Source organism: Typopeltis vanoorti, chromosome 2 (genome assembly GCF_054136105.1).
Source record: "Typopeltis vanoorti isolate ZY-2024b chromosome 2, IOZ_Tvanoo_1.0, whole genome shotgun sequence".
Taxonomy (NCBI): Eukaryota; Metazoa; Arthropoda; class Arachnida; order Uropygi; family Thelyphonidae; genus Typopeltis; species Typopeltis vanoorti.
The window spans coordinates 140,754,027-140,775,365 of NC_143550.1; the positions used below are offsets into that span (position 1 = coordinate 140,754,027).

A 21,339-nucleotide genomic window follows, 5' to 3' on the forward strand; every position below is an offset into this window, starting at 1 on the left:
CACAACGATTAATGACCTTAGTGCTATTTACAGCTGACTCTATCACCTGCCTCCCTAGCAAATTCCATTTCCCTGTTTATGACCCTTTACTCTGTCCTTTATGAATAAATGTTCTAAATGCCAAGCTCCTAATCCATTTAAGTGCAAACCATCTCTCTTAAAATACTCCTTCCTTTTATCAAACTCATCCCAGACATTCATAAAATGAATATTCAGTTTCATTTCTTTGCAAAACCTTTTACACAATCTGGACTCATTAGTAGCAGAGGCTCTACCAATCGACCACCCTTGGCGGAATGTCTTTTGTTCTCCTGAAGTCGTCTTCAGACAACTCCAAATTCTGGGTCGCGAAAATATGACTAAAATCAAATTTTCATTAGTGTGATTTCTTGCTTGAACTTATACAGTAATGTGAAATGTTATTTGGTAATGGCATATGATAGTCCAGTGTAACTAAATCTTGAAATAATTTCTATTGATCTTTTCTTTAATTAATATTTATAAACCAAACATAGGACCTATCGAAGAACTTAACTGTAATAGAAATGGAAATAGATTACGAGATTTTACTATAACCAATAACCTTAAAATAATGAACACCTTCAAACATAAAGACATCCACAGATACACCTGGGAAGCAAGAGACACAAGAAGCTTTATTGATTACATAATCAGCAATATCAAAATATCAGAAATGATAAAAGATACAAGAGTATACAGAAGATCTGAAATAGAATCAGATCATTACCTTTTAATTGGAAAAATAAAATGGGAACCAAGATGGAAAACAACAAAAAAGCATAAGGAAAATAGAAATTTTGAATCTTTCAAAGTTAGACTTTTGGATGACAGTATTAAAGACTTGTATCAAAAAAGAATAAAGAACTGGATGACAAGTATAAAACAAAATCAGAACATAGAAGAAGAATAGTCTAACCTAAAAACCATAATGACAAAAACTACAAAAAAAAAAAGTTTAGGAACAAAGAAAAAGTGGAAAAGAAAAAGAGGCCTTAGGAACTGGGACGAATGCATTATTGAAGAAAAGAAAAGCATATAAAAACTGGCTCAACCTAAAAACAATAGAATCAAAAATCGAATACAACAGAAAAAAAGCAATAGCAAAAGCAGCATGCAGGAGAATAAGCAGAAACATATGGAACAATTTTGTAACAAAATTAGAGAGAGACTGTATGCCCGAAAGACCTAATGCATTTAAATCCTCAAAGATCTAAGCAATGAAACTAGAGTAAAAGCAGATATTAATACCATTAAAATAGAAACATGGCTAAATCACTACCAAGATCTATGGTATGATGAAAACATTCAAAACAGAAAACTATCCTTTGTAAACATCTCTGATAACTTGGAAAACATCACTCTAGAAGAATTAACAGAAGCATTAACCCAAAGCAAAACAGGAAAGGCTCCAAGAGAAGACAGTATAAACTTGGAACTTATCAAATATGCAGGACTTGAATTCTCACTCAGGTTAGTTAACTTTTATAATATGATCTGGAAAGAAGGAAAATGACCAAAGATTGGACCAAAGCAATATTTAATTCCATCTACAAAAAAAGACACAAATCTGATTGTAACAATTCTCATGGAATCAGCTTACTTAGAATATGCAAAAATCTTAGCATATAAACTTAAACGTATAGTAGACCGAAAATTAATAGATGAGCAAAATGGATTCAGAAAAGGCAGGTCTTGCATAGATTCTGCATTTACATTAAAATTATTAATTAAAAAACACAGAGAAATGAGCATAGAAACACACATAGCTTTTGTAGATTACACCAAAGCATTTGATAAAATTATCAGAGAAAAACTATGGGAAATCATAGAAGAATATGAAGTACCAAACCAACTCTTTAGAGCCTTATATAATATATATCAAGATAATAAAATATCTGTGAAGTACAATAATTCAACATCAAGGTGGAAACCAATAAATCGAGGAGTACGTGAGCGTTCCCCTCTCTCACCGGTTTCATTTAATATATACATAGATAAAATCATAAAAAAATGGAAGATAACTAATTAAGGAGGATTCAAGATAAACCATAACACCAGGTTAGCTACTCTTCTTTTTGCTGATGACCAAATAATCCTTGGAAATAATGAAGATGATCTACAAAAATTATTATGCAGTCAAAATAATCTGATAAAAACATATGGTATGGAAATATCAACAGACAAAACAAAAGTCAGGGCTTTCAAAGGTGCTAATCCAATAAGAAGCAAAATAGTAATAAACAATAAAATAATAGAACAATTAAATACATTCAAATATTTAGGTTGCACAATGTGATATGAAAAGGAAGCTGATATAGAACCAAAGATATCAAACTGTTTAAAAGTAACAGGCATTATAAATAAAATTTTTAAACCCAATTATGTACAAAAACACACACGAATAAGAATCTACAATACAGTTGCTAAACCAACCTTACTTTATGGCACTGAGATATGGACAATAAAAAAAGCAGATGAAAGAAGAATTGAATCATCCGAAATGAAATTTCTGCGCAGAACTGAAGGAGTCACAATAATGGATAAAATGAAAAGCAGCGAAATCAGAAAAAAACTTGGAATTACAACCTCCCTAAATGAAACAGTGATTTGCTATAGAGAAAAATGGAAAGAACACATATTATTATTATTATTATTATTATTATTATTATTTCGGGTGACTCCAGGAGTCCTTAGACTCATCGAGGGAGGCCCTAAACATCATGTCCACACAACTATGCGATTACATTCTCACAGTATCTATCATACCTTTTCTTGAACTCGTTCACCGTCATAGCACCCACAACAGGCTCTGGCAGCTTATTCCACTCATTTACCACTCTAAAAGTAAAGAACCCAGCTCTAACACCCCTGCTAACCACACTCTTGCCCAGCTTCCATAGGTGTCCCCTAGTTCTCCCACCACCAGTCCTGATCTCAAAAATATCCTCTGAATTAATCCTATAGAATCCCTTTAGCAATTTGAATATCTCAATCATATCTCCCCTCCTCCGCCTATCCACTAGTTTCTGCAACCCACAAATCTTCAACCTGTTCTCATATGGTTCATTCCATAGACCTGTTATCATCTTAGTCACTCGCCTCTGGATCCTCTCCACCTCCTCCCCATCAAGAAGGAGCAGACTACCTAAACAAATTCTAAATTACCACCCAAAAGGTACTCGATGCAGAGGAAGACCCTTAAAAAGATGGAATTGAGTTCGGAACAGGCCACTTGGCCTATAAGCCTGGAAAGGAAGAAGAAGAAGAATATTTATGACTGTCAATAATATTTACTGTTTTCAACCACTAGGGTGTGCAATATTGTTATTCATTTTCAACTCCGTGTTGTACGCGGTTGTGGAAGTGTTTAAAAAATTTTGATTTTTACTTCGTTTTTAAATATTTATATAGAAGAATATCCTCCAGCAGAGCCTCTGCTATTTAAAAATTTTAATTACGAAGAAAAAATGGTTACAGTATTACAGCCTTACATGGTAAGCGTTTAGTGATCATCTATGCCTAGTATTTAAGTTAGTTTAATGTACTTTTGATCCTATTTTTTTTTTTTTTTTTTATGTCCTACCCTCTTCCTTTTTACTCCCCTTTCGTAATAATCTTAAAAGTTACTTTATTTATATATATTGCTAGCTTAAGTATTTTATGCTAGTGATACGTAACTAGCACTAGTACTCCAAGGATTTCCGAAAAACGGCGAGATATTACGAGAATGAGTCTAAATATTACATGCTGTATCATGCTTAAAGGGATGTACTGTACTCTGACTGATTATTAGATTATTTTAGAATGTGTATAACTTTTTAACGAAAGTGCACTCGTAAAAAAAATAATTATGAAACCATGCTGCATTAATATTCGTATGATCGGAGATAACATGTAAAAAATCACGTCTTGGTTTAACTTATAATACATAATTAGGCCAATTTTTTTAAAATTTTATATATAAATATGATATAAAAACAAATTGGCTATAAGTGTATTAATGTGCGCAGCATGGATAACACATAATTGCTGGCGGCTCTATGAAATCGTGACGTTATTGCCGGTATACCTTCAACTTACTGCACACATATATATCTTAAAGAAATTCACCTGGATTCTCCATGCCTTTTTCATAAAATAATATTTCCCCTATAAAAATATTATTCTATAAATAGCAGCAGTTTTCTCCTTTGTACATGTTACTAATTGCTAGTATCTATGTGATAATACAGTATTATTCCATTTCCTTCTATTTGCCAAGGTCTCTAATTGGTTTTCTATCAGTCCATCATTATTTGTAAACATTTTGGAATTTTCTCACATTCCTCATAGCCATATAGTCAAATCTGTGTCATACGGATATTCCAGACATTACATTACCAGGCATATGTATATTGTTTATTAATCTCTCACATACCAGACTGATTTTCTTTACTTAAATTCACTGCATTTATCAGTTATGATTTATTCATTTGTAAATTATTTGTATGCAGAATTTTTGCATATTGTGCAGTGATTCATTCTGCCCATCTCTCCCTGCCATGGTGGGACTTCAGCCTTCAGGAATATTTCATAACAAATAAGGAAATGATTGCAGATAAATGTCCGTTTTACAGTAGGATTTTTGTATGGCAACACCATTATCACAGACACGGAACCTAGTTCTATTTTTGAATATGTGTTGTTTTGCCTATAGTTATTCTGAATATCAAATTTCATTAAATTCTATCAAGGGTAGAATTATTATCTTGTCAAAGTGCTTGTTTATAAAAATGGGTGAGTTCTGCTGAAAGATGGAAACAAACATCATTTACATATTGTTTTGAAAATGATCTTCCTTTCCAGTAATAGGCCTAGTGGCCTCTTATGGTCTCTTCTCATCTTTTCAAAGGCCATCTTTTATTCTTTCTCCATTGAGGTGAGGGGAAAAAATGAAGATTATAATGATTAAAAGAAAAAACTTGGTCATCAACCAGTCTTGAACCTCAGACTGGTTCACCACCGACAATTATTGCACTGCATGGTCACCAGTCATGCAGCCTTGTTTATTTCTTTTTTACAATGCAGTTACAGTTTGAAATTGTTTGAAGTTGAATTTTTGATTGTTGACAATTATTTTGTTTTTGTAAGAATTATTGTGATTTGTTATTCAATGAATGTAATCAAATAATGGCACTTTTTATAAAAATCTGATGTGTATCAAAAGACATAACTTGTTTGATTCATTGCCTCATTTTCATTCTGAGAATTGCAACCCCCCAAAAAAGTATAAACAAATTCCATTATTAACAAATATCTGCTTAATTTTGCCTGGGCATCTTCTTAGGGTGAACTTATTAGGTTCATGATTCTAAAAAATGTGATATCTTTCACAGAAGAAGCAACTCAAAATTAACGGACTGTTTGTTGAAAAATAATATCTCTGTAAAGTTGCTATCAGAGATAATCCTTTGGCATGCTGCCTCATGAGGAGGAAAGGAAGCACAAAGGGTGCAAAATAAGTGCTCCCCAGGTTAGATTTTCCACCACATACAAGCTTATCACATAAATTCCGCTCGTCATTGTTGAAGTGCATCTTGCTCAATAGTTTATATATAGCCATTGTCAATTTAACAGCTGGCTCATGCAGGCTGGTTCTAGCACTCTGCCTACAACACAGCAGCAGTGCCGTGTGTGTGTGTGTGTGGAAAGGTGAGGAGGAAGTGGTTAAGGATAAAGGAAGACTTTATTGACAAATTACTTAAAAAGCTCAGAGTGGGGGGGGGCAGTATTCATTGTGGAAAAACAGTACTCTAATTTTATAATTTTATTTTGCATAATTTTGCTGCCTTATATGGCCTGATTAACACCAAAATTGAAATGGTTTAACATTAAAAACATAAATCCTGAATTCATTAAACTCCATCTGGCTGGTGCACAGTTCAAATCAGGTGAACAAAGTGGCTATGCAGTGGAAAACACACGGCTGATCACTCTGGCTTCTTTGAAGTGTTCTTGAAGAACCTCCTATATATGGATGGACTGATGTGTGAAGTGGCCCCATCTTGCATGAAAATGACTGAATCCATGTACAGGCACTGCTGTTTCACAACATTACTGTTTATCATATTGCAATACCTTTTGGCAGTAACTGAGCAGGTCACAGGATCTGACTGGCAAATGTCCTCAAAGAAGAATGGTCCTGAAGCTGTAAGCCTGCACTAAATGGTAATTTTGGATGAATGCAAAGGAATTTGTTGGATTGCATGCTGGTTTTGCATAACCCATACCTGGCAGTTGTGAGTATTCACAGGGTACTTTATGAAAGAGAGCCTCATCTCCTCCACAAAATCATCCACTGCCATGCAGCATCCAAATCTATTAAGCAAGGAATGTTCAAGCGAAGTGTCAGAGTCCTGCAGGTTCAACTCCTGCATCAGAGTTATCTTGAAGGTAGAAAGCAGAATCTTCTGTAGAATTTTCCAGTTATGCAAGTTTATAGTCCTATCTAGGCGGTGCACCCTCTATGGGCAATTGTAGGTGGCCTAGAATGTAAGGTTGGATCTCTGATAATTAATGTTTCCCAAATTTTCAGAATTTTAATGCAGCTGTATTTATTTAGATTTGGTTGATTTCTGAATGCTTCTGCAGATTCTAAAAATAGTCTTTCTTTTTTGAATTTACTATGGTATTAGTAAATTCAATTTACTAATACCATAGTGACATGGTGGTTTTTTTCCCCAGGAGATTCTGTAGGTTGTATCCAAAACATGTGGCTAAGGATAAAGGAAGACTTTATCCTGCAACCATGACTATGGTCAGTCTGGCCTGGCTGAACCATAGTCGTGGTTGCAGATGTATGATTTGTGCTCTTCTAAATGGATGGTTGCTGATCTACCTGTCTGTCCAAAGTATGCCAGCTTGAAGGAACAGGGTACTTTATAAACTCCAGGCACTGAGAGAGGAGGGAGCTGGTCTTTGTAGACTTTGTGGGTCTTAAATGCTGTGTGGAGGTTGTACTTTTTCAAGGTCTTGGCTGTTTTTTCTGATGTGCCACAGATTTAGGGTATGGTGATGGCATTTCTGAACTGATTCTGATGAGATGGGAGAGGAACGGATTGTTTTTTAATATTGTGATCACTGTAGTCATTAGAGAGGAAGGTGCTGTGTATGTGGTTCCGCCTTATAGGGCAGTTCCACTGGAACAAAGATTGTGGGCTCTCTTGGTTAGAGTTTTAATAATGCCATATTGTTGAGTGGGGGAGAGTTTGTGAATGTATCTGCCTGTGTACATAGGTTTTCTATATACAGTGAATGAAAGTGTACCATTAGGAAGGCATGTATCAAGGTGTATCAAGACATACACATGTATATTGATACAGCATGCTCCACATGCTACGACATGCTGTATCAAGACACAAGCCAATCAATTCACCATTCACTTGTGAACTGATTGGTTTGTGACCTCTGCCAGGTCTAACTCCCAATGATTCCATTTCTTCAAAATGACTAGCCATTCATCACATGCACATGGCGATAGTGGACTCATTGACATTTATTCTTACAGTGAAATTCATGGAGTGCAGCAACAGCATTGCAGTTGTTTAGGTAGAACAGCTTCACAAACAAAGCATGTTTGGGCAAGATTAGGTGAAAGGATAAAGGAATCTCATCATCATCAGCCTTTTAAATAAAAGAGAGCCTCTAGAAATTAGGAAAATGGAGGGAAATTAGAAGGTATGGGAGGAGTAAGAAATAGGAATAATAAGGAAAATAGGAAAGTCAAGGGGGGAATATAGAGATGTGGAGGGAGGAAGAGAAAAAGGTCTCAGATAATAATTTTCATCTATCTGGCTCAGTGCTATCAGATGTTTAACTCTTTTACGCTCCATCTCACAGGTCTGCTGGATGACCATGACCACAGGGGTAACCGACACTCAGGTGATTACCCAAACCGGGGCGACTGCCTAGAGTTGGCCTTCACAAATCGGGCTCATCCAAGTTATCCCCCATGGAAAAACTAGAACCTGGAATAGATGGACAACAGATATTATTGATTCCATTGCTGATGGAATGCTGGTTCTCTAGCTGTTTCAAGATGTCTGCTATTGTTGATGACATATTGGAAAGCTAGGCACACAGTGGTCTTTATTACTGTGGCTCAGGAGGAAAGTGACAGTGGTTCGATTTTCCAGTCCTTGAGGATTCCGACGGTCTTGGTAATGAGATGATCTCTGACTTCAGGCTGTGCTATAAAGGGTACCCCTAAGATGATAATGGGGTCTTCTTTGGGGACTATACCCAGTGGGATGTTAACTGGGTCCCAAACTCCATATGTTTTGAGCTGAGTTTTTTCAGGATTTGCTTGTAGTCCCGAAACTTTGAATCTTTCGAGGATGTTAAAGAGATTCCTGATGAAGTCATCCACATAGGCTGTTATTTTGGACTCCTCCGTGATGAGTGGAAATGGCATTCTTCTAACATCATGAGAGTTGACTGCTTGTAGAAAAGGTTCAAGGACCAGTGCAAAAAAAAAGGGAACTGAGAGAACATCCTTGTTTGACCCTTTTTTGGATGGTAATGGGGTCAGATAGGTATCCATTGATTTGGAGGCGAGTGGAGCTGTTGTAGCCTCCCCAGAGGCACTCCCTCCACTGACCCCAGTTTCTTGAAGAATATGAAACAGATCTCGAGCCGAGATTTGTAGAGGTAGGCACATTCTTGGCCCCATTCTATCATTTTCTTCTTGATGGTGAGTTTGAATTGTGCCCAAGTGTTCCAATCCCAGCCAGTGTTGGTTCACATGAAACAAAGATAGTGAAACTTCACTGAGAAAAGGGACGGGAAGTCTGATGGTAACTTCCATGGGTCCAGACCAACTTCTACTTTTTCAAGATGATGGTACTTTGGCACAATTGTTTTATGGCCCGAAATGTTGTTGCTGATGTTGACGTGCCTTACTGTCTTGACTCTAGAAAGGAGCAATGATGTTTGGTAGAAACAGTTTAGCCAAGTGCTAACTCCTTGGCCAAACCATGTGTGGGGATTACGATGTCACCAAGCATTGGTGAGCTGAGCATTTCTAAGGTGAATTTCCAAGTGTCTGTAGCCAGTTGTTTCTGATGTTGGGTTCCCTCCTACTTTAAGACCGGGTTCGCCACTCAGTTGAAGTCACCCATCATGATGATGTGATGGGTGCGATAAAGATAGTTGTTGAGACTCTAAAAGAATGTTGGTCTTGAAGGTGCATTAGCCGAGCTTTGTAGATGTTAAGGAACCTGATGGTACAGCCCCAGTACGTCCAGTCTATGGCGAGAATTGTTCCTTCTGCATCCCTTTGGATGAAAGGCTCCAGCACTGAGTGGTGTTGGGCCTAAGCTCCAGTATGACGTCAAGGAGTACTTTTGACTAAGTTCCTGCTTGGCTCTATAGTGGTAAAAGTATGTTTCCTGCAGGAACAATAGCCTGATGTTGTATGCCAGCATAGTTCGAACACTGCCTCCTGTTTAAATGGTGATTGGAGGCCTCTAATGTTGAGCAAGGCTATACAAAAGGCTGGTGGCCCCATGCAGGCTTGCTTCAAATTTGGAACACAAGTTTGCCATGACTTCGAACTTGTGCCTGCTGTTCTTTATTTTGAAGCTGACTATTTTGTCTTCAGAGGTCTTGTATACTCATGTGCTAAAATGCAACCCTGTTGTACCTCTTGATCTTATCCTTTATGTTGTCTTCTCTTGCAGGAGGGGGTGGGTTGGTGGGAATCCAGTTCCATTTCAGATTCTGATGTCTCTATAGATTTTCTGGTCCTGAATTCTGTTTTTTTTTTTTTGTTTCTTTGCAGTCGATTCCTCTTTGCGTTTCGCCACCTTTGATGTTTCTGGTGGTGGCGGCAGCAGGGGTGACATGTTCGATATTTCCCCCTCTTCAAGTTGCATGTCTTCTGCAGGAGAGGGGTTACTAACTTCAGATGGATGAGTCTTGTCCTTGGTTTTACTGGCTGCTGTTGTTGCTGGTAAGACGACGGCTTCTGTAGTAGTTTCTGGTTTAGCCGTTTCTGGCTCGGCTTCAGATGTTGGTTTATCCAGCTGGTTGCCAGTGCCATCACAGCCGCTGATGTTGTCGCGGTAGAAGTAGCAGCAGAGATGTGTCATAGCTACTTTCTTTATCTTCTCAAGGACTATTTGTGTGAATTTCTTCTTCCCAGTGGCCTTGGGGAGTTTTGCAAAATCACCTTGCTCTGTGGTCATGGTAGGGTATTGTGTCAGTGGCCCTATTGATGCCCCTGCTCTTTCCACAGAGGTGTGTAGCAGGCAGCTAGTAATCCGATGTTCTAGATTGCTGCATTTTCAACAGGGGTTAGGGCACTGGCTGGATATGTACCTGACATTAACGCAGTTCAAGTATTTGGCTCAGGGGCAGTCTGCCCAGATGTTTGACCTAGCCACAATGCAAACATTGTTGCTGCACTCTGGGGTAGTTAACCATTACCCGTGCTGTTTCGATGTTCACTAAGTTGGGCATGGGTAACCTCATGTCCATCGTGAGGGTTACTTCCCCGGAGAACCGAGTGGGATCTTCTTTCGAAATGCGGTGTGATGTTACTCACTTTTCCCCACTTCGCAAAGGCTTGTATTAAGATGTTGTCTCTGGCTTGAATGTATTCCATAGGGAACCTGTCTATTTTGAGTCTGCACTTGGCTCCCTACCATGACCAGTGTTATATGGTTCCCTTACACAGAGAAACCCTCTAAAAGTTTCTCTTGAATCCATGTTCTTTATAATGAGAGGAACTCCCCCCCCTACAGAGTGAAGGAATAGATGTTCTGTGCCCCAATGATCTCTTTTAATATCTTTGTTAAAACTCTAGGTTCTTCACATCCTGGCACGTCTATTCTTAGCGTTCTAGTCCTGGGAGGGACTGGAATCAGTTTGCTCATTATAACTCTACGTTGAAAAAAGGGGAAACAAAAGTAGACTAAGTTGACTGACTTAGAGTAATGTTATAAATGAACGAGACTATATGGCAATATCCCGCTGTAGTGGAAGGAAAATAAAAAATATCCCCACTAGAGCCAGCATGTTAATAATAAATAACAGTTAATAAGAACACTTGAAAAAAAAAGAAAAAGATGGCAAACCTGAAGTGGAGGTGCATAGCTGCCTGCTACGCACCTCTGTGGAAAGAGCAGGGGATCAATAGGGCCACTGATACAACACCCTATGCGATTACTGTATAGCAACCTGCATGGTAATTGCCTTGTGGACAGTATTAACAACCAGAATGAATGGAAAAATTCCATGTCCATCTTTTTTAAACCCTCCTGGCACTTGTGTGGTATGCAAATTTCATTTGGTGTTTTCAACACTTCCCGGTGGTGAATTTTGGCTCAGATATTGCTTCTGCATGATGCACAATGTATTCCTGCAAAGTTTTGCAGCATTTGAATCACTGGATGGTGCTCCACAAGACCTTAAACAGAGATACTTTAATTTTGATCACCCTGTGTGTGTGTGTGTGTGTGTGTGTGTGTGTGTGTGTGTGTGTGTGTGTGTGTGTGTGTGTGTGTGTGTGTGTGTGTGTGTGTGTACAGTATAACTGCTAATTCTCTTTTTACATGATATATTTTGATTTTACATGCTTCAAATGGTGCTTATTTTTAAAATTTCTGTTTGAATTCAGTTCTGTTAAAAAGGATATTTCAGTTATAATTATAATTTCCTGGAACAGTACATATGTACTTAACTTGAATTTTGGGAAACCCCCCTCGAGTTTTAAATATCACGGATTACTCTACGCTACAGAATGTAGACAATTGTGGCAACAACAAAAAAATCAATTTTTTGTAATTACGATTCCCCAAAGTTAAGCCGAGATGATCCATTATATTCACTCTCCGTTGGTTCCTGGTAGCAGAAGGGTGTTGTGTTGATTCCTCAAAGTTAAGTTGGTCTATTACGGGAGGCCCGCCTATATAAAGCTGAGTTAAGCTGTTTGCTAAAGCAGTCATTTCTTGTTTACAATTCGAAATGTTCACTCGTCTTGTGTTTTGTTCATGAAAGTTCGTGCAATAGAGTTATACAGGTATGTATTATATTTTGAAGTTTTGTATAAACTTCAAAATTACGGTTGTACAAACAGATTCAGTAAAAGGAACCAACAACATCAAACAACAATTGTAATTTTTCTGCAAAACACAGGTTAGCTTACAAAATTTCTCAAAAGATGCGTGCGTCATAATGTAAAAATAAAAGCAGAAGCCGCATCTGTAGATGAGCCGGCAGGGAATTTCTTTCAAAACTGTCCAAAATTATTGAACAATGGTGGCTACACTCCTGATCAAGTTTGGAACGCAGATGAGATCAGCCTTTTTTGGGGGAAAAAATGCCAAGTAGAACTTATATAGCTTTTAAGCAGCTAAGGATCATGTGACTTTATTATTTTGCAGCAGTGCTTCAGGAGATCATATATTAAAACCATTAATTGATCCCTAAGACTGCGAGCAATGAAAAGTGTGGATTTTAACACGTTACCAGTGCATTGGAAGGCAAACCAAAAAGGTTGGGAGTTACAAAAGAAATTTTTAATGAATGGTTCTATCAATGTTTTCTTCCAGAAGTTAAATGGTGTTTGATGGAAAAAAAATCTGGACTTTATAAAGTTTTATTGATTATATACAATGCACCTGGCCATCCTGTTTTAGAACACCCAAATGTGCAATTTTGTTTTCTGCCACCTAATCAACATCCTTAAAACAACCACTAGACCAGGGTGTGATTGCTACCTTCAAAACTTGCTATATAAGTAGAATATTCCAATACATTTTGGATAAACTAGATAAAGATAATTTACTGACAATTATTGATGTGTGGAAAAAATTTTCTATTTTGAATTACATCAAACTTGCTAAGTTGGTGTTATCAGAATTGAAACCATCAACTTTAAATGCATGCTGGAAAGCTACTTCGCCAGAATATATGAAAAAGAAAAACCCTGTATCTTTGCATACAACTGAATATCCCAATATCATCAGATTAGCACATGCAGTTGGTAGAGAAGGATTCGATGATTTTTCATTTGCAGATATTGAAGAATTGATGGTTGACAAGGCTGTTAGTGATGAGAAAATAATTGAAGCTGTCATTGAGAATCTCAGTGAAAAAGAAACAAGTGATGATGATGGAGATTCCACTCACTGCAGGATTAATTAAAGAAGAGCTTCAAATTGCAAAGTCATTTTTTTACACATGATCCAAATATTGAACGAGCTGAACAGTTTAAACGTCAACTGAAGTCATGTATGGTGTGATATGAAGAATTATACAGATCCGGACAAAACAGGATCTCAACCATTAATTACAAAGTTTGTGGTAAAAAAAAAACTCAACCTTCATTTGGAAATTAGTGCTAATTTAGTTCCTTTTACTGAAGAAAAAGTTTCTCCATTGCAATATGAACAGGCCGGCCAAAGTGTTTCAAGTGATGGGAGTGATTTAATTCCAGTCTCACACAAAAAGAATGCAGCTACTGTCAGAAAGTGCTAGTGAATAAAATTTAAATAATAACCATATGTGTGGGTGTATTTGGGCCTTTTCGAATTTCTATTTTATTATTAGTGACACACTATTTTCTTTAAGAAAGATATATATGTATATACAGGTAACCCTCGTATAACGCGGGTTATACGAGGGTTACCTGTCTCGTTCATTTATAACATGACTAACATTACTCTAAGTCAGTCAACTTAGTCTACTTTTGTTTCCCCTTTTTTCAACGTAGAGTTATAATGAGCAAACTGATTCCAGTCCCTCCCAGGACTAGAACGCTATAACGCGGTCTACAAATTGTAACCCTTGTTCAACACGGTACTTGTACAACGCGGTTTCGATAAAAATACGTCTACATTGTAATAACCCTTTATCTTTTCATATATTTTTCACCCCGCGACTTAAAATTCAAATTTTATCTCATTAAATTTGTGTCTGCCCATATCGCACAGGTAGTTATAAGTAGCGAATTTATATTAGGGGAAACACCCTTTAGCATGCATGTACGTCAATTGTATACCGTATAAAGTGTTTATTGTTAAAAATTTCTTTGTTTTCTGTCAGGAAAGTGCATTAAAAATCATAAGTGTGTTAATCTCAAGCTGAGCACTTTATTTTCTGGTGAGTTACATATAATTAATATGTAATGCTTTTTTGTGTGCAAAAAAAAAATATATTTATAATAATGGCCACAAACTGTAACGAAAGGGAAAAAACCAACATTTATTTCTCTCGAAGAAAAAATTAAAATCTTGGATCGGTTGAAAAATGGAGAAAAACCAGGAGTTGTTGCAAGGACTTTGAATTTAAAAATCAACAATTCGAACAATCAAACAAAATGAACATAAAATCCGAGAAAGTGTTATTGCTAGGTCAACGGTAAGTGCAAAGCACGTTGCTCGTGTACGCGATATTCTAATGGCAAAAATGGAGAAATCTAATGATTTGGATAGAAGATTGCACTCAAGAAAATTCCTTTGGATGGAAATCTTATTAAACAAAAAACTCGGTTTATAAACATTTATGATGCAGACCAGGTGTTCAATGCAGATGAATCTGGGTTATATTGAAAAAAAAATGCAAAAACACACCTATATTTCGAAAATTGAAAGTCAGCTCCTGGATTGAAAGTTTCTAAAGATAGAATTACTCTACTGTTTTGTAGTAATGCATCAGGTGATTACATGACAAAACCAATGTTTATTAACCGATCCTCAAATCCTCGTGCTATGAAAGATTAAAATATGCACTTTATTTTATTTTGCCTAAAACATTTATGCATTATGTACAATGAAGTTTATGTACAATTTATAATTTTATACTATGTATTTGTTTCATAATTTATATATTTTCATAACTTGCATGAATTACCTGAATTAAATAAAAATATTTTTTTGTTGGAGATGTCATTGTTGTTTATTTAATTTAAAAAAAAAAATGATTTCGAAACATAACCCTACTTTTTCTATGTGATCTGAGTCTCGCATAATGCGATTTATATAACGCGGCATTTCTATGGAACCTAACATCCGGGTTCTACGAGGGTTACCTGTACTTTAAATGAGTATTTAAAATAAAAAATATTCCATTAAAATTAAATAGTTTTATTCAATGATTTTCATATGTTTTATTTGAAAATAACTTATTGTTTGTATCAGGTTTTCACATCTGGAACCATTCTTCTATTTTTTGATATGCATTGTTTTCTTTTTTACATGTTTTTTTCTGGAACCAATCCACTGTGTAAATAGAGAATTGGGTATATAGCAAATAAACTTGGTCACTCATTATGCTAATTGCCTATGGTTGTAGCGTGTACACACACAAAACATTTAGAGTGGTATCTTGCTAATCCAAACTAATAAAAACTGTGCTCGTTCGGATTAGCGAATTTCTCCCCAAGAGACAACAATAACTAGTGTTTAAGACAAAAAGAATCAGATTCTAATGGTACATCAATTTAATTCTGTAAATAAATGAAATAACTGATATAAAACAAAAAATAATATAGTGCACAAGTTTATTTTAGTAAAAAATTTAGTTTGTATGTATCTGTATTGTTGAGGATTGTGATTTAATAAAATTGCATAGTTCAGTACGTAGCTTAATTTGCGTAAAAAAATATCACTTTCTTCTACACAACACAAAAAAGGTTTCACAAAATAACACAAACAAAGTTTTTTATTTCTTTGTAAAAAAAGTCACTGGTTTTCTTTTGCTTCTTGGAAGCTAAACTTTTTTCAAATGCTTCTTCTCGGAGCTGCATTAGCAATAAAATTTTGTGGAATGGCATATCATTCTGCTTAGCCCATTCTCTACATATTAAAACTGTCAACTGCCTCTTCATGTTTTACTTTTTTTTTCTTTGAGTTCTTCATCGTCATCATTGTCTTCTAATTCATTTTGTAGCGTCATATTTATAATTTCAGCATCTGATTTGATTTCGAATTCGCTTTAGGTTCTACCTATAATCCATTCCATAACATCTGTTTGTGAAATTTCAACATCTGGATTTATATTTTTAACCAAATTATTCACGTTTTGAATTTCCTCTTTTTGTGTATATTTGTGATTCATGCCGACAATACAGTACGTACTGTACAGTATAAAAAAGCAAACGTGAACACACAATACATCAAAATAGGTCTCCAGTATAACCGTACAATCGACAGTATTAAAATAATACTGTACTGTAATAATAATAAAATAATTAATAATAGTTAAAATAATAATTATTAAATAAAAATATTAGTACACAAAATAATAATACTTAATAAAACCTTTTTTATTTCAAACCGCAGTTCGGATTACTGGAGGATTCGGACTAAAGAGGTTCGGATTAGCGAGATACCACTGTATTAATGTCAGAGGCATGAAAGGAGAAAAAAAGCAATTTGTGCATTTTATCAGTGATGCACAAATGTTTATTATTTACTTATTAATGATCATTGTCATTTTCATATATTTTCATTTCTAACTCTTGACCCACCTATTTTATGAAAAAAATAAGTCACTTTCTTCGTTGCCATTCTGAACAAATGTTGATGGTAATAAAAACAATAAAAGCCATAATTAAAACTCAAAACCATTTAGGCCACACACACACACACACAAACAATATAGTAATGGTTTTTTGAATTTGGAAGGGTTCTGGAATCATTAGAAACCATTAAAATCATCACTCTACTTATTGAAGGCCGGATTGTTTACCCATGTTACTAATGTAATGAACTATGAATCAAAATCATGATATATGATTTATAGCCTAACTTCTAGTGTAAATAGGAAAATTATTTAGCATAAAATTAAAAGCAGTGAATTGATGTCTTTGTGAAAAAATGTTTAATTCATCACTTTAGGATCAGAATGAACAGATAATGTTTTCTCTGTGAATCAGTTTGAGTATCTTTAATTTTTGATTTTCTGAGTGATGTGACAATCTAGTGAATGGAGTTCAAGTCAGCATTGCTACTTAAACTAAGTACTGCCAAAATTAGTAGGGTCGAAATTCAGGCTGCTGTAACTAATTGTGAGTTGAATATTATTGATCTTTCACTTTCATCTCTGTCAAATAAAAGTGAAAGATCAATATTATTGATCTTTCACTTTTATTTGACAGAGGTGTTCAACAGAATGCAATCTGCAAGATTTGAAATGTTGAATCCAGTTACTCAAAGAACTAGAGCACTTTGACGATATCAAAAAAAATAAGCAGAACAGCAGGTTTTCTAACTCTTTGGTGGATACCTTACAGATTATATTCAACTAATTTTGATCAAACCAACATTGTTTATAATTATAGATAGTCGCTAACATTGTTTATAATTCCTGATAATTTCAGTCCATTTAGACAAAATTTGGTGAGGATTGTTTTCTTCAGTGACATTACTAGTAGGATCAGTCAGCTGATTTCAAGAATGGTATATATTTAAGATCCTTTAAAAAATCCAACTCAGCTGTACAAAATTGCATATGAGTGTAAGGTGGGGTGGGGGTTCACTTGTCCAAGTTGCTTTGATCAAATTAGAAATAGTGTTTCTTACATTTCTTCACTTTCTTGAAAATTTCATATTGACAAAAAATGAAGTGGGGGAAGATTTTCATTTTCTTTACACACACCTTTTACATCTCACATTGTTCAGTTTTTTGAATATGGAATATAGTTAATTTTTAAATTTGGAATAAATTTGTTTTTGTTTCATATAGAGCTGAGACTTTTAGCCCCATTAGACTAACTAAAATGAGTGGAATTATAAGGATTGTTTTTTTTTTTTTCAACTGTTGACATCTTTAAAGGATATCTTTTAATCCATTTTTGAGTATGATTGCTTTGTACATTCAAGTTGCATAACAATTTCAGCTCAGTTAAACTAAAGTGGAAGATTGTAAAGGTAGGATAAAGTAAAATTCTGCAGACACCACTACTGTTTGAATCATTCAATCAATTTCAATCATTTTTTTTAATGATTGCTTTACTTTATCTATAAAAAAAGTAATATATTATGAAAAAGGTATCTGATGTGCCAAAAAAAGCGAGATATGTACTGAGAAAGCAGGAGGTTGATTCTTGTTTAGAATGATTATGCTGTTGTTTTAATTTTAATATTTGAGAATGTAAATTCTGCTGTGATGTTCAAGGAATACCATAATGGCAGCCAACAAAAGACTATTAATAAAATATCAATAAGGTAATTGTTGTGAACTGCAGCTCACCAGCTGTTTTCACAGGATCTTTTTTTTTTATTTTTAATACAATGAAATGTTTTTATCATATTTCATTATACAGAAAGACTTACATTACAGAGCCATTAAGAAGTTTGGTGTGGACAGTTAGGGAGTAAGGATGTATTATTATTAATCTCTAGCATAAGCCTTATTTCTGAATTTTGTAAAAATTCCTGAAGCTCAGATTTAGATCAATACTTCATTATTTTTAGTAAAGTCAGTAATATGATGTCCTGCTGACAACAAGAACTTGGCCATTATTTAAGCTTGATATATTTATCTAAAGATTCATAAAGCATAGTAATGTATTCTATCCCATAGCAATTGCCCTTGCTCCCTCTCCATATTATAAAATTTCAGTGTATCTTTCAAAATTAATATGGGCAGCCACAGGAGATGATCCATTTTATATAAAGAATGCTCAAGTTTCATTGATAAAAATCAAAAACAACCATCTCAAATAATAACTGCATAAGTGAATTCATGATTTGACAAGAGGGCTTTATTCACTGTTATTTCATCACAAGATAAACTGCATGAGAAATTTCCTTCAGATGCCATTTCTTTCTTAAACTTTATGGTTTATGCAGGTCTGCTTTGGATATCTTAATCTTTGCAACTCTCAACTTCTTTTTCAATAATTTTTGAAGATAATGTATTCTACTATTCTTCTTTACTTACTAAGTGTATGTATCACTTTGTTCATAGTGCTTGTGAAATTTCATGGTTCTCAAACAAAACTTTAAGAATTCTAGGTCAGATTAACACAGATAAAATTCATAGAGAAAATTTTCCATCAGCAATACTATTAAATCCTTGAGATAATCTAAAAATGTCCCACCATTCCTTGACTGTCTTATCACTAGGTTTCCCAGTGGCTCTCTAAGCTTTTTTTGTATATAGAAAACATATATATATTCACCATTTAAGAGGGAGATGTTAAATCCCATTTTATTTTATAGCCAGGTACGAAACTCGGGTCGAAATCCATTGACATCCGTAGAGTTTCAATGCCGAAAAAAACTATCGGCGGAACCAAGTGCAAATGATCACTTGGATAGTACAACACCTTTTGGCTTATTATCTTTGTAGTTAATATATATTCACCAGTTGATGCATTGGTAGAACTTCACACCGACCAGAAAATCAAATTAGCTACATCCAACACTTGAGTTCCCAGAGCAAACATTATTGTTAATTCTGTTATCCAGCATTCACACTAATATGAATGCATTGCTCTGGACTTCATGCTAAATGGTTTTATTCTCTTATGAGATAAAGTAAACCTTACATAATTATAATAAGAGACAAATCTTTTAATGGAACATGTTTGGCATATTCATGTAAGAAGCTTAATGAAACAGCACTGAGAAAAGATTAAAATATTATTTAATTCTTCAAGTATTTCATCTCAGTCACTGAGACATCATGAGGGAGTACAATGTGAGACAGGTAACACGCAAAACATGTAAATCAAAGATTAGAGTCCTAACTAGGTGTGACATCCTCTCTGGGCACCTGCCTATGATATAAACTGGGATCTCGAAGTATTAATGTTTCCCATATTTTGGGAAGTTTTATGTAACCATATTATTTAAATTAGGCTGATTTCTGAGAGCAGCTGTAGATTCCAAAAATAGTCTTTCTCTTCTAAATTTACTGTGATGGAGCATGGTGGTTTTTTTCCAACTAATTCTATGAGCCATATCTAAAGCATGGTCTGCAGGGCCTGATTGACCATAGTCATTACTGCAGATGTATTTTTTGGGTTGTTCCATATGGATGTCGGCTGATCTTCCTATCTGTCCATAGTAGGACAACTTGCAGGAGCAGGGTACTTTATATACTCCAGGCACAGAGAGGAGAGGATGCTGATCTTTAGTGGAACGTATAAGGCTAGCAAGCTTTCAGTTGGGCTTGAAATCTGTGCAAAGATTGTATTTCTTTAAGACTTTGGCTATTTTTTCTCTGCACAGATTTGAAGCCCCACTGAAAGCTTGCTACCCATATACAGAATATTGTACCTCAGAACTTAGTACCAGCACCTCGAAACATAGGGGAATGATGATATCCTTACTAAAATCTTTCTGAAAAGAAGATCAAGGAAGTAATAAGGGAGTGAGAATTGATAATTTTTTTGATACTGTGGAAACTGTGGCCATTAGATAAGAAGTTGTGGTGTATATGATTGAGTTCTGCCATAAGGGTGGACTCATTGAAACAAAGGTTGTAGGCTCTATTGGTTAGTGTTTTAATGATACCATATTGTTGAAAGGTGATGGGGGTGATGAGAAAGTTTGTGAATGTATCTGCCTGTGTGGGTGGGCTTCCTGTATACTGAAAAGGACAGTCCTTTCCTGCAGTGTTACACGGTGATCAGCATTCATTTCAATAAAATTATAGACTTCTGGAAGGAAGACATGTGACAAGTGTATCTAGAAAAGGATATGTCACACGTCTTCCTTCTGGCAGTTTTTCCTTCACTGTTTATGGTAAGCCTACATATTATTATTATAAAAACCTCCATGGAGTCACAGACTCATCGTGGGAGGTCCACTGTTATATACACAGTTTATCATACTGTGCCTTAAATATATTCACTGTCTCTGCACACACCACACTCTCGGGCAAAGCATTCCAATCACTCACCACTCTCCATGCAAAAAACCTGCTCCTCACTCTCTTGCTCACACCCTCCTTATACAGCTTCCAGGAATGACCTCTTGTTCTCCTGCTATCCTCACCCATTCTGTGCAAAGCTTCCCCGACATTAATCTGGTAATAACCTCTTAACAGCTTATATGTCTCAATCATGCCCCCCCCCCCCTCCTCCTTCTATCCACCAATTTCTGAAAATTGCATTTTGTCAATCTGTCTTCATACTCTACATTCCAGAGACCAGAAACCACCTTAGTCAATCGTCTCTGAACTTTTTCCAACGCAATTTCATATACTGGCCAATATATGCACAAATTCTTACCATCACACAATACAAAAACTAGGTGTCATTAACATGCTGAAAAAATAGCTTTGAAGATTTGCTCCAATGAACAAGCACCTAAACATGAA

General features: G+C 35.5%; 1 protein-coding gene across 3 annotated transcripts in view; it reads left to right on the top strand.

The window, feature by feature from the left end:
• Positions 1 to 3,359: 3,359 nt before the first annotated feature.
• LOC150109475 (armadillo repeat-containing protein 8-like) overlaps positions 3,360 to 21,339 on the top strand; it is a 235,349-nt gene continuing 217,369 nt past the window's right edge. For all 3 annotated transcript variants that reach the window (XM_090408488.1, XM_090408504.1, XM_090408496.1), the window contains exon 1: positions 3,360 to 3,515. In XM_090408488.1, the coding sequence (XP_090264614.1) occupies positions 3,489 to 3,515 (27 nt within the window). In that variant the 5' untranslated portion in view covers positions 3,360 to 3,488. The remainder of the gene's footprint in view (positions 3,516 to 21,339) is intronic.